Source organism: Rattus norvegicus, chromosome 5 (genome assembly GCF_021556685.1).
Source record: "Rattus norvegicus strain SHRSP/BbbUtx chromosome 5, alternate assembly SHRSP_T2T, whole genome shotgun sequence".
NCBI lineage: Eukaryota > Metazoa > Chordata > Mammalia > Rodentia > Muridae > Rattus > Rattus norvegicus.
Window position 1 is genome coordinate 160,434,080 of NC_141538.1, and position 15,267 is coordinate 160,449,346.

Below are 15,267 nucleotides of genomic sequence, written 5' to 3' on the forward strand. Positions count from 1 at the left end.
CTGTCAGTGAAGACCGTGCAAACAGGGAGGGGCAGCTAATATTTACCAAGGACCTGACTTGGGAATCGTGTACACTTTACCTTTCCGGCAATCCTGGGAGGGAGGTCTCAGCCCACAGACACACTGCATTAAGAATCCAGCACCTCTCATACCAAAGGGACAGATGACCCTTGCATCAGCCATTGGTCACATCCTCTATAAGCAGCAGAGCCAGGATGGGACCACAACAGTGGGAACCTGCACCTTGCCCCTCCCTCTAAGGTACACCTGTCTTACCCTACATCCCCATCTATAGGGAGCCCAGGACTTGTGCAATTGCCCACAGCCTTCTGTAACCAGCTGGGGGCAACTGGAGGGCCAGTTTTACTACACCCTCCAGAGCAGTGGTTCCCAATATTCCTAATGCTGCAACCCTTTATCACAGTTCCTCATGTTGTCCTGACACTGTCCCCCCTCCCCTCCACACCCTAAAGTCATTTTCGTTGCCACTTTGTAACTGCAATTTTGCTACTGGTGTAAATAGGAATGTAAATAGTTTTGGGGGATGGGGATTTGCCAAAGGGGTCAGGACCCACAGGTTGAGAACCAGTAGAGGACTCCCCCGCCCCCCTCCCCCCCCCGTAGAGTCATGTGGCTCACTAGCGCACAATGACGCACAATGGGATGGCAAGGAGACTGGATCGGAGTGTGTACCAGAGACGTTGGGAATGGAGCCAGGTGCTCAACTAAGTATTTGGAGCAAATGCGTGCGACATTTACACTCTTTCTATGTGACACATGCACTGGCTACAGCTGTCCGTCAAGGAGCTGAGTAGCCTCTCCTGCCAAAGGATGCCTGGGTAATCCAGGCTGGCCAATCAGGGCACTGGCTCTCCTAGACACTGTGATTGGTTCAGGGATGGCCACGTGGCCCAAGTTGACCAATGAGGGTCATTTGTCTTACGTCTTAGGCACAGTTGAGCCTCTAGATCCGGCTACGCCTGAAGGCCATCTCAGGTTCAGTTAGAATAGCCATAGCTTATCCTGTGCTGTCCCAGGCTGCTGTGACGTGAGCTGCTTTTCCCACCGGGCCCAGTGGCCTCCCGTGGCTCCTCCCTGATTGCTGGCCCAGGCCAGGGAGGACTCACCTTGTCGGTCTGCAGGGTGGGGAGGGTGGGAGTGGTAGAGAGTCTGTTGGCTCTGCCGGATGGCGGCAGTCAGTGGGAGGTCAGCCTGCACCACCCATTCCTGGTTGCCATTGAGCACCGTCTCGCCGGGCATGGCGAGTGAATGCCTCTTGGGAACATCCTTGGTCAGTGTGGCTAAGGACTGCTTGGCCTGGAGAAAGAGCAGGAGATAGAAGAAGAAAAATGTAACCAGAGGGACCTCTCATGTAGCTGCCTGGCACCTCTGACTACAACGAGCAAGAAAGCCAAGAATTCTATTTCTGCACCAGTGAGCCACCAGCAGGTAGTGCCAGCCACGTGCCTGTGCTGCAGGCTTTGCCCGCGCTCAGCGGGGTCTCACCCTCGGTTCCCACTAAGAGCAAGGTGAGACCCACATATGGGGGACAAGGAATCCAAGTGCAGTCACTTCTGGGCTCTTCAAGGGCAAGTCAGGAGTGTGTGTGTGTGTGTGTGCGCGCGCGCGCGCGTGCATGCGTGCTATATGCCCATGTACATACATGTACACACATGCTCCTTTTGTGAGGGCTGCAGGTCAAGATTACAGTGTTGTTCCTCAGGAGCCACCCACCTCGTTTTTTGAAACAGGATCTCTCTCTGGAGCTTGCCAATGAGGTTAAAACTGGTTGGCTAGTAAGGCCCAGAGATTTTAACATGTGGTGGTTTGAAAAGGCATGTAGTCAGAGGGACGCCTGAAGGAGGTGGGGCCATCATGGGTGTCTAGGAAGATGTTGCCTGAGACAGTGCTCCAGGGCCCCCAGCAGCAGGGAGTCTGAAGCTCCAGGGAGGAGGAGGAGGGGGATGAGGGGAGTTTCTGGCTAGAGGAAAGGAGACTGTATACCAGTAGGTTGGGAGAAGAAGCTCGGGGAGCTATTTCTTAATACAGAGAACTACTAAGATGCTGAGGCCAGGGCTCAAAGCATCTAGATGTGCTTCATTTATCTGTCCACAGGGACTGTGGTGAGCTGGGCACACAGGGTCTTTCCCACCTATCTCTCTCAGGGCCGCAGGAAGTATCCATTGGAGATGCAGGGGAAGCCATCTTCCTGCCTTGACTGCCTTCGCCACTAGGGGTCAGCATTGCACAAGGCAGCTGCCCTGCTCTGGGTGGCTGCGCCTTGAAGCAGGAGTTTGCAAGCGATCTGGTCAGTGCAGCATACAAATGTGCAGAGCTAGCTGTTTGTTTCCCTTACATCCTCCTCAGAGCTCTGCAGGGCATACGCAGGGATGGAGGCCCCGGAGGTCAAGCATCCAACCGAGGTCTGTAAGTGCACTGTTAGCTGGTATTGGTACCCTGCTGGATAACATCCCACTACTAAAGAGCCACACAGGGGAGGGGGACTAAGATAGCTCACTGGGTAAAGATGCTTGCTGTCAAGCCTGGTGACCTGAGTTCAGTCCCAGGACCCACGTGGTGCAAAGAGAGAACCAATCAACTCCCACAAGTTAGCCTCTGGTCAACACATGCACTGCACACACACATATAGTTAAAGCAAAGAGTCAACAGGAGTCACCATACAACTTCTAAAGGCCACTGTCACACTGGGTCCAGGGGGTTATCAAAGGCCTTTTTATCTCTGTGTGTTTTGGCTATACCTAGCTACGTCATGGGGAAGGAGGGGGTGAAATGAAGACCAGCCCCACCCCCATCCTAGTAACTAAAATGGCACAGGGATGGCTCAGGTCTCACTGGCAGGCAAGGCTGAGGTCTGGGGCTCCTCTGTCAGATTCCCAGACCCTCTCTGATCCCCATACATGTACCAAGATACGTCTTGAAACACGTTTGAATATCTTTCAGTGATTTTTTTAGGCAAGTAAAAACCAACAGTCAAATCCGTCTATTTTTTACTTGATGACCTAAGAAAGATGATTTTGCTCTAGATACATTTGGACCAAAAGGCTTTAACTATCCCATGTAAATAAGTAGCTAGATACACACGTAGGTATGTGGTACATACGTATGCATAGATGTATATGTGCACAGATAGGTAGATACTGTCATTTGTAATCCTAGACTGAGATGCTAATATTCCTAGATACCTTCCCAAAAAGATTATCGTTATTTTGAACCAAAATGTGCCTTCCCATTGCCCCACGTTTTTAGCAGTCTCTTGGGATGTGTGGTCAAGGGAGGCCTCCCTGGATCCCTGTGCCCCCTGGGCTTGAGGAAGCCCCCAACTCACGAGTGTCATGAAGCCCGCTGCCCTCCCTTAGCCTCAAAACTACCACCTTCTCCCTCAGGAGCTCTGGGTGGTCCAGGTTGCTCCTCGGTGGCCAGCGCACGCTCACCATGGCTAGCTCGGCCTCCAGCTCCTTCATGCGGTTGTCCTTGAGGTCCAGCTGGGAGCGCAGGGCCGCAGCATGGTCCGTGGCCTCCTTGGCCTGCCGTCGGAGCTCCCACTTCTCTCGCTCCAGCAGGTCCTTCTCCTTGGCCAGCGCTTTGACAGCATCCTCACTCTCCTGTGGTGGGGATGAGAGAGAGGGGGTGGGTTGTAAGGTGGCATGGGAGTGGAGGGTTCAGCTGGGAGGGCAGGGGATTGGGGAACCCCCCAACACATGGCTGAAAGCCCTGGTGTGAGGTGGGAAGGCTATGGGGTGGGCACCTTGGATGACCGCCCCCCCACCCAGAGAGCACTTCCCAGTGATAGAGCCTGGGTAAGGCGTGACTCTATACAGAAAATGGGGGCACGGTGAAATATGTACGACTCTTTTCAAAGCTAGAACAACCCCATGTGCAGACGACAAAGTGGAATCTGATGAAAGTTGGGGTGGAGGAGAGTTTTATTTAATTTTATCTATCTATCTATCTATCTATCTATCTATCTATCTATCTATCTACCTACCTACCTACCTACCTACCAACTACCTACTATCTGCTTGTTTGACTGGTTGCTTGGTTTGCGGTGCTTTGAGTCAGGGCCCCTCTGTAGCTCAGGTTTGCCACCAACTCTCTATGTAGCCAAGGACAATTTTAAACTCCTGATTCCCCCGCCTCCAATTCCCAAGTGCTGGCCCAGTTTCTGCAATGTAGTGCTGGGGACAGAACCCAGGTCCTCGCATCTGCCAGGCAACCACTCTGCCAACTCCATAATCCCAGTTCTTGCTTGAGGAACTGTATCACGAGCAAAATGGGTTCAGGAAGGCACCTGAAGCGGCGGCCGTCGGGCTACCACAGGAGCCTGCTGACACTCTCCAAGGCCACAGCTGATGGGAGACTCAGTAGCCTGTCCTTTCATGTCCCATGAGGAAGAAAGCTCCTCCTGCCACTTGCCCAGGCCCCTCTCAGTTTCCTGAATGAACCATGGCTTCCAAGGGTGGTGCCAGCCAGGTGTAGGGCAGGCCCCAGAAGGAGCTGTGGCTGACCCTGACCTCCGAACAGGGGTGGTATTGAAACTGCGGTCTTCTCAAGGGGATGGTCTTTGTGGGTACTCAGCCCATCTTACCAAACCACCATGTCTAAACCAGACCCAAGGTCTCCACCACCAAGGCCGGGAGGCCAAGGGGTACCAGCTTTTCTGCATGGATGTGGCTTCCAGTGTGTACAGCAGGGAGAATCCTGGCTCTGCAAATGCCTGCAGGCCAGCATGGCCTCAGTTTCCCCATCTGTACTGTATGCATTTTGAGAGAGCTCTGTGGCCTGGGGCTCAGCCCAGAAGCCTCTTCCCTAGAATCCCTGCTTATACCACCTCTTCCAAGAAGTCTTCCCTGAACTTCCCTGAGCTTAGGGTGACCACATAGCGCTCTCTCCAGCCGGTCCTTACACCTGGCGCTCACCCCACCAGCGGAGCTGGGCACCCCCAGGAGCTGGCTGGTGATCTTGAGTTAGGAGGGAGACTCACTAAGACCCTTGGGATCCTTTTTTATCTCCAAGGTTTTGCCTGTTCTGCTGGTTGTGAGCAGACTTGAACCCTACACGAGGTGAAAAAGGTCTGCGGGCATGTCACTTGTGTCCCACGAAACTGCTCCCAGGCAGAGGCCAACAGGCTCAGCGGTAGCAGCCACCAAGGGTCCCCTGGCAGGGCTTCAGGCTTTGCACGCACGGCTGTTATTTGAACTTCACACCCTGTTTTACAGAGGGGTAAACTGAGGCCCGGAGGAGCATCATCCTCTGCCCACCGCTGATCATGGAGGAATGAAAGAGAGCTATGGGGCTGGCAAGATGGCTCAGCGGTTAAGAACACTGACTGCTCTTCCAGGGGTCCTGAGTTCAAATCCCAGCAACCACATGGTGCCTCACAACCATCTGTCGTGGGATCTGATGCCCTCTTTTGGTGTGTCTGAGGACAGCGGCAATGTATTCATATACATTAAATAAATAAATAAATAAATAAATAAATAAATAAAATCTTTGAAAACAAAGAAAGGGAACTATGGAATTCTTTCCCCGGGAATCTGAAACTCATAAGGGCAGAGCAAGGCTAGACTGTTAAGAAACAAGGCTGGGTCATTAAGGCCTTGCAGAACCTCAGATGGGCAGTGATGAGAGGCTGCAGGAGATGAGGGGTGTGGTGGAGGGTGGCAATAGAGGGTCTTAGACTCAGTACCAGGATCATCCTGTACCCAGCTCGCAGCTGGCTGCCTGGCCTGCTATGAGGACATCTGCAGCTGGGTTTGTAGACAGTCCCCAGCTGCACTCGGGACAGGGTGTGTGTCTTTGGCACGGTTTTCTGGGATGTTGCAACTCTGAGGATTTTTCTGGACAGGCCAAGCCCTATCTTTTCCAGCAGCTTTGAGTCCCTGCCATCTCTAGCTGAGGCCCAGAGAGGTTCCAGAAGAAGCCCGAGGGCCATGGCAGGTTGAGAGCCTGCAGCCTAGTGACTGGGGAACCAACCAGAGAGTTCTATTAATATTTCTCACTTCATTCATACATAAAATGCACATTAAATGTAACCAGATGCAAGATCTTGAGAGGCTGGATAAAACCAGGGGTTAGGCTTTAGTTTCTCCACAGCATCTCTAAATATGTAATAGAATGACTACCTATAATCTCCCAGTGAGGGGCTGAGGGGCTGAGGGGCTGAGGGGCTGAGGGGCTGAGGGGCTGAGGGGCTGAGGGGCTGAGGGGCTAGCTCTGTGGTACTGCCTATATCACATATAGGAGATCCCAAGTTCATTCTGAACACCACAAAAAACAAATAATTGGTCTTGGTCAGCCACCAGACCCTTGAGCATCTTAGTCTTGATGTCTGCTAAAAGGACCTGGGCAGCCCCATTGACGGTGCCTCGAGGCCATTCAGATGCTACTCCCCCCCCCCCTTGCCTAACCTGAATGCGTACGGACAGCAGCAGGGGACACAGAGTAGGCAGGTGACAACTGTAGTTGCTGGTAAGAGAGTCACCTGCAGCGAGTGTGAGGATCGTGTCAATTCCAATCTAGCCTCGGCCAACCGGCCTCTAACTGCAGCTCAGAGGTGGCCTCCTTGACTGGGTCCATCACGCTGTCTGCCACCACTGCTACTGAAGTCACTCGGACTTCCTGTTCCCAAAGCCACAGGCCGAACTGTTAGGTTTGAGTCCGGAATGTCTCTCAGAGGCTCACATTTTGCGTGCTTGTCCCCTGCCTGGGGGCACTCTGTGGGGAGTGTGAAGCCTTCGGGAAGTAGGGCCTGGCTGGCAGAAGTAGGTAGGGTCCTGGAGGTAAGCCTCTGAGGGCTTTATTGCTGCTGTGGCCCCAGCCATTGCTCTCTGCTTCCCTTACATTTCCCTCCAGCCTTTGTGCTCTTCTTTCCGGCTGGTCATGTGAGCACCTCCATGATGGTCTGAAACCGTAAGCCCAAATAAATCCTTCTTCCCTCAAATTGTCAGGCATCGTAGACCCAGTGACACGCAGGGGACACGCACATGAACGAATGTTTCTACTTCAGGTCCATGTGCACAACGGAGTGGCAGCCCTGCCCACACAGCCTATGGAGGACAGAGGTCAACTCATAGAAGCCACTTCTCCCCTCCCATCATGCGAGTCCCGGGAATTGAACTCAGGTCATCAGGCTTGGCGGCAAGTGCCTTTACACACCGAGCCATCTTGCTCGCCCAGTCTTTCTGACCTGCACAACGTTGGGTGAAACACCTTCTCAATTGTGGCTCGTGAGCAAAGACCCCCTGACTGGGGCGGGAGGTATATACCCTGCACACTCTATACAGAGTCTCACTGACCAAATCTCTCATGTAATTAGAAACTCCTCCTCTCCCACAGAGCCCGGGGGTGGTGTCAACCCAACAGGAAATGGGTCTCTAGGTGGCTCCGTGAGGGAGTTTCTAGATGGGGTTCACTGAGGCGGAAAGTCCCACCCGGTGGCGCCATCCTAAATGCTAGAGGTCCAAACCGAATAAGGAGACCACGAGTGAAGCATCCATCGCTCTCCGCTTCCTGACTGCAGATGCGATGTGGCTGGCCACCTCACATCTCTTCCGCCACAACGGATCGTGTCTTCCAACTCTTACCCAAAACAAACCCCTTCCCCATGAAATTGCTTTTGACAGCCGTCAAAGCAAGAGAAGAGTTTCATCATGAGAAGGGTAATACAGAGCCCAACTCTTGTGACGCCTGTTCCATGATGCCCTTGGAGAGCCCTCTGGGCATGCGGACAGACCGCCCTGCTGTCACCCACTGCTGCTCGAAACTCCGCCTACTTCAATTATGTGGTTATTGAGATGCAAGGCTCCTCCTGCTCGGTACTCAGTATCTTGGTCCTCACAATAGCTTTGCACCTTCCACAGAAGGGGAAACTGAGGCTCTAGGGTGAGTGGGAGGTCCAAGGGTATACCCAGAGGAGGAAGGATTTGTGAAGCAGCTAGATTCCCGAGTCTACACTGTCCACCTAGGGACACAGGGCCCAACCAGGAGCTGGCCTGGATTTCTTGGATTGTTCAGATTAGATGAAGACAGCAGAGCTGCCAAGGGTGCTCTGGGATTCAAGGCCGAGGCCACGCTTGCTTAAGTGTGGAGACGAGATCGTGTGTGTCTGAGAGGGGAGGGCGGGAGAAAGGGACAGGAGAGGGAAGGGGGTGGGAGAGGAGGGCAGGGGTCCAGAGGGACACCGACCTTGCGGTGTTGTTCATAGTTGCGGATGAAGTCTCGCAACTGCTCCTCGCGGCTCTCCAGCGTGGCGTACAACTGCTGCATCTGGCTCACCAGGTCGGTCTTCTCGCCCTTTAAGCGCTTCCGGTCAGCTTTCATGGCTGTGGACAGGGCAGAGGATTAATTAGCTCCTGATACCCTAGCTGTTCCTCTGGGTGTTTTCTGTCCAGATGAGAAATGGGGTTCACCCGGTACAGTGTCTCTCCTGGAACCCCATCCATACCACTGCAGGGACCCATGCTTGCTGTGTGAACAGCTCCTTTTTTATCTCTCTGATTTGGCTGTGTGCATGGAAGCCCTGCTGGGCTGCAGGGCTAGCCTCAGAGGGGTCATACATGGGGAGCTCCTGATGCTGTAACTGAAATGGCGCCAGGATCACCGTCCCCCCTGAGCCCACAGAACAGCTCAGTCCCATCCAAGACTCTCTCTCATAAGGCCCACTTGATTATTAACATGTAGGGCTCAATGACATGCGAGACAAGACACAAATGATACGGGCCACGCACGGGATAAACTGGACTCTGTCGAATTAAAAACTCTGTGCTTCACAGGGAGACACGGAGAACAAGAAAAGACAGCTCGCAGAAGGGAGAGAATATTTCAAGTCCCTTATTGAGGAGGAGACATTTAGAATGTAAAAAAAATAAATTCCAGGCCAGCAAGACAGCTCAGCTGGTAGATGTGCCCATCGTCAAACCTGACAATCTGAGTTCAATCACCAAGAACCCCTCGAAAGAAAAGCCTACTCCTATTAGCGGTCCTCTGACCTCCACATGTGTCCTGTGATGTGAACTTGGTGTATGTACACACGTGTACACACACACACACACACACACACACACACACACACACACACACACACGGTCAATAAAATTTTTAAAAATAAAATCTAAGTCAATAATAAAAAGACAACTGTTGGGGCTAGAGAGATTGCTCTGTGGTTAAGATCTCTTGCTGCTCTCGGAGAGGACCGGAGATCACTTCTCAGTATCTGCCAGGCAGCTCACAACTGTTTGTAATTCCGGTTGCAGGTGGGGCATCTGAGGCCACGCAGCTGCACTCAGAGAGCCACAGGGAACCCTGCACGGTGGGGACTCCAGGACTAGTCAGCATTCAAAATTCCAGCTTTGAGCCTCCCAATGAACTTGGCTGACTCTGTCCTCTTGGCAGCTAGCTTGGCAGCACAGCGGCTGAGGTCACGAGGGCTAGGCTTCCAGACCTACTGAGCCGAGAGCTTTCAGGGTGGAGCTAAGGACAAAGCCACGCCAGCTCTCCAACCTGGTGCAGCCCATTACCAGGGAACCTGGCTTTAAGGAACTCCAGGGAACCTGGCTTTAAGGAACTCCAGGGAACCTGGCTTTAAGGAACTCCGACATATAGGAAGGCAAAACCACCGAGTGAGTGAAGGTGCTTGCCATCCTGCCTGACGACTCGAGTTTGAACCCTGAGGCACACACGGAGGGGGAAGAACTGACTCCTGCGAGTTGTCCTCGGATTCCTTGCACACACACTATAAATAAAGGAAAGACAACCAACCAACCATCCAACCAAAAGAAACTCCAGGACCCAACAAAGATCCAAGATCCAGTCTGCAAGCCCTGTACAAGCAAGCCTGGGTCAGCACCACACATCACTGGCATTTCAGATGCACTTTTATAGAGGTGGGTGGGCGGGTCCTCTTATCCCACCCCAGAGGGGACGCTCTGGCCATACAACCAGTTAGTGGCATAGCTGGGGTGCACCAGGGTTGATGGTCTGGCTTACAGACTTGTTGTTGTAAAATTATAAAAAATGAAAAGCTGTCTTTTACCCCCATGAGTTCCTGCACTGCAGTGACCCAAGATATCTGGTAGATATGTCGCCCGAAATACACATCCCAACTCTGCGGTGGCCCAGTGTCTCTGCTGCCACCACATACTCTCTCAAATTCTCCACAAGAAAGAACACACAACACAATGACCTCTGTCCTAATTGATAAGATATAATTGCCCACCTAAGCATACAAAGCCCTGTACACAGCCATCCCTTAATTACATTCATAACAACCTGTAAATGTACAGAGTGGAATCCTAACGTCAGGCTCCATGTTCTCTCCTCGGCTACTCTGCCGTCTCCTCCAGTTTTCCGTCCTTTCTATTCCAGTCTCCTCCTCTTCCCTTAGACTTTTCTCCTGCCCATCCTTCCTTCTTGTCCAATGACAGGCTTTGTTCTATCCTGTACCTACCCTCATCTGTATGACTCCTACACAGATTGGTAGGTGTAACGGAGATAAACGTCCTTGAGGACTTGGTTGGTGCCCCCAACCCTTGCCACCATTGCCCTTGTGGTTAGAAACTGAACCTCTAGGATTCTGATTTGTCGTACCGTAAGTCTTAACCAGTGAGAACCGGTTTTTGCTCTCAGCTGCTTGGAGATTCACCAGCATCAGGAGGCCTTGATTCAGGACAGCATGCCCCAGTGTTTGAGGGGCTCCCATGATGAGGTACAACCCAAGCCATTCCCAACTCACAGGACGTGGGTGCCTGCTCAACGTGGGTGCCCTGACCAACTCCAGCTGCACCCCACTAGGCTTCCGACCTAGAATCTAAGAAAGCTCTGGGAGTGAAGGCCATGTTTAAGTCAACCTAACCTCCTTGTATTAACTCCTGTTCAATGGCTACAGTGGAATGCTCTTACAAAAGAGACTTAGGAAAGAAAGTGCTCCTTCTGCTATGGTTCCAGAGGACAGAGACCATCATGGCGAGTTGGCATGGAAACAGGCGGAGAAAGCACGGCTGCAGGAACCTGATCCCATTCACCCACACTACGGGGATCGAGAGTGGAAGAACCTGAGTAGGGGGAGGTGGGTACGGAGGGAGGGAACAGGAAGTGGAAGTGATCAAGGTTATGAATCCTTAAGGTCCATCCCCAGTGACATACTTCCATCAGCAAGGTGCTACCCCATAAAGGTTCTCGAACAGCGCCACCAAGTGGGCACTGAGTGTACAAGTACATGAGCCTGTGGGGGACATTTCTCATTCAAACCACCAGATGCCACTGAGACTGTAAACATAGAGACCAATGTCCAACCAACACAAGGGTTTCTAACACACACACAGAGAGAGAGAGAGAGAGAGAGAGAGAGAGAGAGAGAGAGAGAGAGAGAGAGAGAGAGAGAGCGCGAGAGAGAGCGCAAGAGCGCACTAAGATTGTGATACTATGGATCTGTCATCTGCCACAAAAGTCCCCCACTGGGGTTGGGGATTTAGCTCAGTTGAGGATTTAGCCTAGGCAAGCGCAAGGCCCTGGGTTCGGTCCCCAGCTCCGAAAAAAAAGAAAAGAAAAAAAAAAGTCCCCCACTGAAGGAAACTGACAGAGAGCCCCTGGAACGCTATACCAGCTCAAGGTAAAGAAGTGGGCATAACACCCAGCAAGGCAGCAGACTGCAAAGTGGCCAGACCGGAGGTGGGTACTGAGACACTCACCTCAACAAGCAATCCTCCACCCCGGGTGCATGAGAAGTCATTTAAATCTACACACATAGCCCTGAGGAGATGGCAGAGCCCTTCCTCCCTTGCCTTGCTCCCTAACTACAACAGATGCTTTCTCTTTCTCTCCGGGTAAGCCGCAGGTGTGAGGCTTGCCTCTCCGGGGTGAGTCTCTTGAGGTGGCAGCCAGCCAGTGCTCTGTCTGCATTCCCACAAACTGGCTTCACCCAGGAAGGTCTCATTCCAGCAACCAGGTCACTGGAACCACTGCTAGTGCAATGGTGACGGGTGTTGTCATAGCCTTTGGCTTTGTAGGGTCATGGTGTGTGCAGAGGGACTTTAAGCTCCAGGAGATGTGGGCCAAGTCACCCCGAATTCTGAGCTTTCACTTTATTGGGTACTACGGCGCTTCTGGGGCTGGAGAGATGGCTTGGCAGCTAAGGGTACAAGCTGGTGTTGCAAAGGACCAGAGCTTAGTTTCCAGCACCCATCTAAGGCAGTACCTGCACCCATGTGCGCATACGATATACGTAACACGCAAGTAAAAATGAAGTCATTTAAAGAAAATCAGCCCCTGGAGAGATGGCTCAGTGGTTAAGAGCACTGTCTGCTCTTCCAGAGGTCCTGAGTTCAATTCCCAGCAACCACATGGTGGCTCACAACCATCTGTAATGGGGATCCGATGTCCTCTTCTGGTGTGTCTGAAGACAGCTGTAGTGTGCTCACATATGTTAATGAATAAATAAAAATGTATATTTAAAAAGAAAAGAAAAGAAAAGAAAACCAGCCCCAATCCAAACATCTAATGATTCCTGAACTGTGACACTAGGGGGGTGTCAGGCGCCATGCTAAGGCCCTGTGGGTTCTTGTCACTTGTCAACTGCTATGTGAAGTCCTCATACATTACAGAATCTCCATGCATTAATTGTCAAAACCTATCCAGCCCCAGCACCGAACTTCCTGTCCCCTTGGTTCTAAGACTGACATCACCCACTCAAACCAGGTCCCATAGCACACTGGGGGGAACACGCTGTCCATATCTGCTCTTCTGGCCCTTGGGCTCTGGGTGGGGCTGAAGCTGGTTGAGCTGTTTTGGGATGGAACCCCCTGGCTTCAGGCATGTGCTCTATCACTGAGGTAAGGCCCAGCGGAACCTGTTTCATGGAGGAGGGAATTGAGGCCCCAGTGTTAAAAATTATGGGAGGCAGGGGAGGAGAGAGAGAGGGAGGGAGGGGGAGGGACAGAGGGAAAGAGGGAGGAGGAGGAAAGACAGAGGGAAAGAGGGGGAGAAGGAGAGGGATGGGGAGAAAGAGGAAGGGAGGGGGAGAGACTGAGGGAAAGAGAGAGGGAAAGAGGGGGAGAAGGAGAGGGGTGGGGAGAGAGGGGAAGGGGGAGAGGGGAAGGGAAAGGAGAGCCACTGAGCAAGAGAAACAGGTCCTGGCCTCAAACCAAGGACACCATGTCTTGGTATTCTGTCTAAGCTCCACCCCCACAGCTACCTGGGAACAGCCAGGTATGCTCCGCCCCACAGTTGCCTGGCAACAGCCAGCTGTGCCTGACACTATAAAAGGGGCTGCTTGCCCCCTCCTCTTCCTCCCCTCTTACTTCTCTCTTTGTTCTCCTCTGTTCTTGCCCCCTTCCCCACTCCCACCACGTACTCACGGGCCGGCCACCTTTCTTCTACTCTTCTCTCATTAAACCTTTCCACATGGAACTATGTTGTCTGGGTGTGTAATGTCCGGGCACGGGCTGAAATTCAAACCCTTGACCTTGATTCTCGTCTCAGGTTACGAAAACATGCATCACTGCGGACAGCACAACCCACCATATCCCCCCCGCCCCCAAAACCAGAGGACCATTCATAATTCCCAAGTGCTGTCCGGACGCTCTCATTCTGAGATGCAGCCTCCTCACCATTTGGCCTCCTAGGCTCTCTGAGGTTTCCCTTAAATGCAGTCTGACATTGCAGTGTGCGCTCCACTTACTGCCCAGTGGCTGCCGTAGGTAGGTAGGTCCGTAGGGGTGTGTGTGTGTGTGTGTGTGTGTGTACGTACGTGTGCGTGTGTACAGCTCGTACGGAATCACCCTTCATGCCTTTCACCCGTAGAGCCCAGCCAGTCCATGGTGAGGCTCTGTGGGACTTAGGCCTCTCAATGAATACCCACCAGCATGGGAGGCAGAATCCCTCCAGTTCAACTTCCTGTTACTGCTGGGAGATCTGAGGCCCAGAATGGAAGCGAGAACGTTGGCCGTCACATAGCAAGCCATCCGGGGGGTCTCGTGAAGGTTGGGCCAACATGGCTTGATGGCTCAGTGGTTAAGAGCACTGACTGCTCTTCCAGAGGTCCTGAGTTCAAATCCCAGCCACCACATGGTGGCTCACAACCACTTGTAATGAGATCTGGTGCCCTCTTCTGGCCTGCAGTCACATATGCAGGCAGAGTGCGGTACATAAAATAAATAAATAAATCTTTAAAAGTCCTTCTATGTGTCTTTAAGCCTCACTGTTCCCATCTACAGAGTTGACTCTCTTCTGCGTGATACGTAGGACGCACACCTGGAACGTCTGGGGAGAAGAGAACCCCAGAGTCAGGGGCCTCTCTGATGTCACCGGTGTCTCATCTTGGGACCTCCGCTGCTTGTAAGGCTCTGGATCATGGGAACGCAGCAGAAATTCAGCCGAACATTCAAGGAGACCTGCTTCTCCTCAGCTCCCCCACACCCACCAGCCTGGCCCCTACACATGGAAATTGAGACCACCCCTTTTTCCCAAGAGTCTCTGAGACATCTGAGTCCCTGAATTTGGCAACACCCCCTGTTCAGGACTTTTCCCTTCATCAGACCAATGCACTGTCCTCTCTCTGGCCTCCAGGATAGCTAGCCCCAGGCTCAACCCTTTCTTTTCTAGTCCCTCAGTCGCTAAGGGACCCTCTCTGACTTCTCCATACTTGGTCCTTTCTAAGTCACCGGGAATCCTGACTCTGGCTGCTCCTCTTTGGTCCTCCGCTCACATGCTCAAGGCCACCATATCCTGATGGGACAGAAGACTACCTTCTGGGCCCTGCCAAGATCCATCATTAGGAGAGGCCGGAGGGGGGGGGCAGAACCCTGTTACTAGATTGCAGAGAGTGAGGTTACCCTAATTGCCCTAGGCATTGTAACCCCATACCCCCTGGCTTTTCACGGAAACTCTAAACTCCCAATTCTTAACTATTTTTAAGCTCTTAAATGTCCCTATAGCACAGGGTAAGTTCAAGATTTATGTGAGCCGGAGGGGTCTGGTTCTGCAGTTCCAGTTGTGTGACCCTGGGCAAGTCCCTTATGTTCTGTGTGTCAAATGGGGAAACTTCCTTTACCAGGTGGAACTTTAGGGGGCTCTAGGGGGAGCAGAGCTCCTGGCTGTAGGTGCTGTTGTTTCTGTCTGTGCTTAACCACTCCAGGCTAAGGAGGAAGGCGGTTGGGAGTGGACTAGGTAGCCTTGGGAAGGAGAGGCTTGATTAGGGCTGCCAGACCTCACAATGGGGCTAGTCTTGGAGCCTCCGGCAACAGTTGGGGCAGA

General features: G+C 52.6%; 1 protein-coding gene and 1 long non-coding RNA gene across 8 annotated transcripts in view; one reads left to right on the forward strand and one right to left on the reverse strand.

Moving 5' to 3' along the window:
• Kazn (kazrin, periplakin interacting protein) overlaps window positions 1-15,267 on the reverse strand; it is a 988,882-nt gene that overhangs the window by 44,383 nt on the left and 929,232 nt on the right. For all 7 annotated transcript variants that reach the window (XM_087549465.1, NM_001415945.1, XM_087549466.1 and 4 more), the window contains 3 exon segments: window positions 8,206-8,342; window positions 3,453-3,623; window positions 1,128-1,317 (listed from right to left, as the gene is read on the reverse strand). In XM_087549465.1, the coding sequence (XP_087405591.1) occupies window positions 1,128-1,317; window positions 3,453-3,623; window positions 8,206-8,342 (498 nt within the window).
• LOC134487032 (uncharacterized) lies at window positions 967-5,522 on the forward strand. The gene is made up of 3 exons (XR_015621304.1): window positions 967-1,529; window positions 2,166-2,427; window positions 5,238-5,522. It is a non-coding gene; the product is annotated as an uncharacterized LOC134487032 (long non-coding RNA).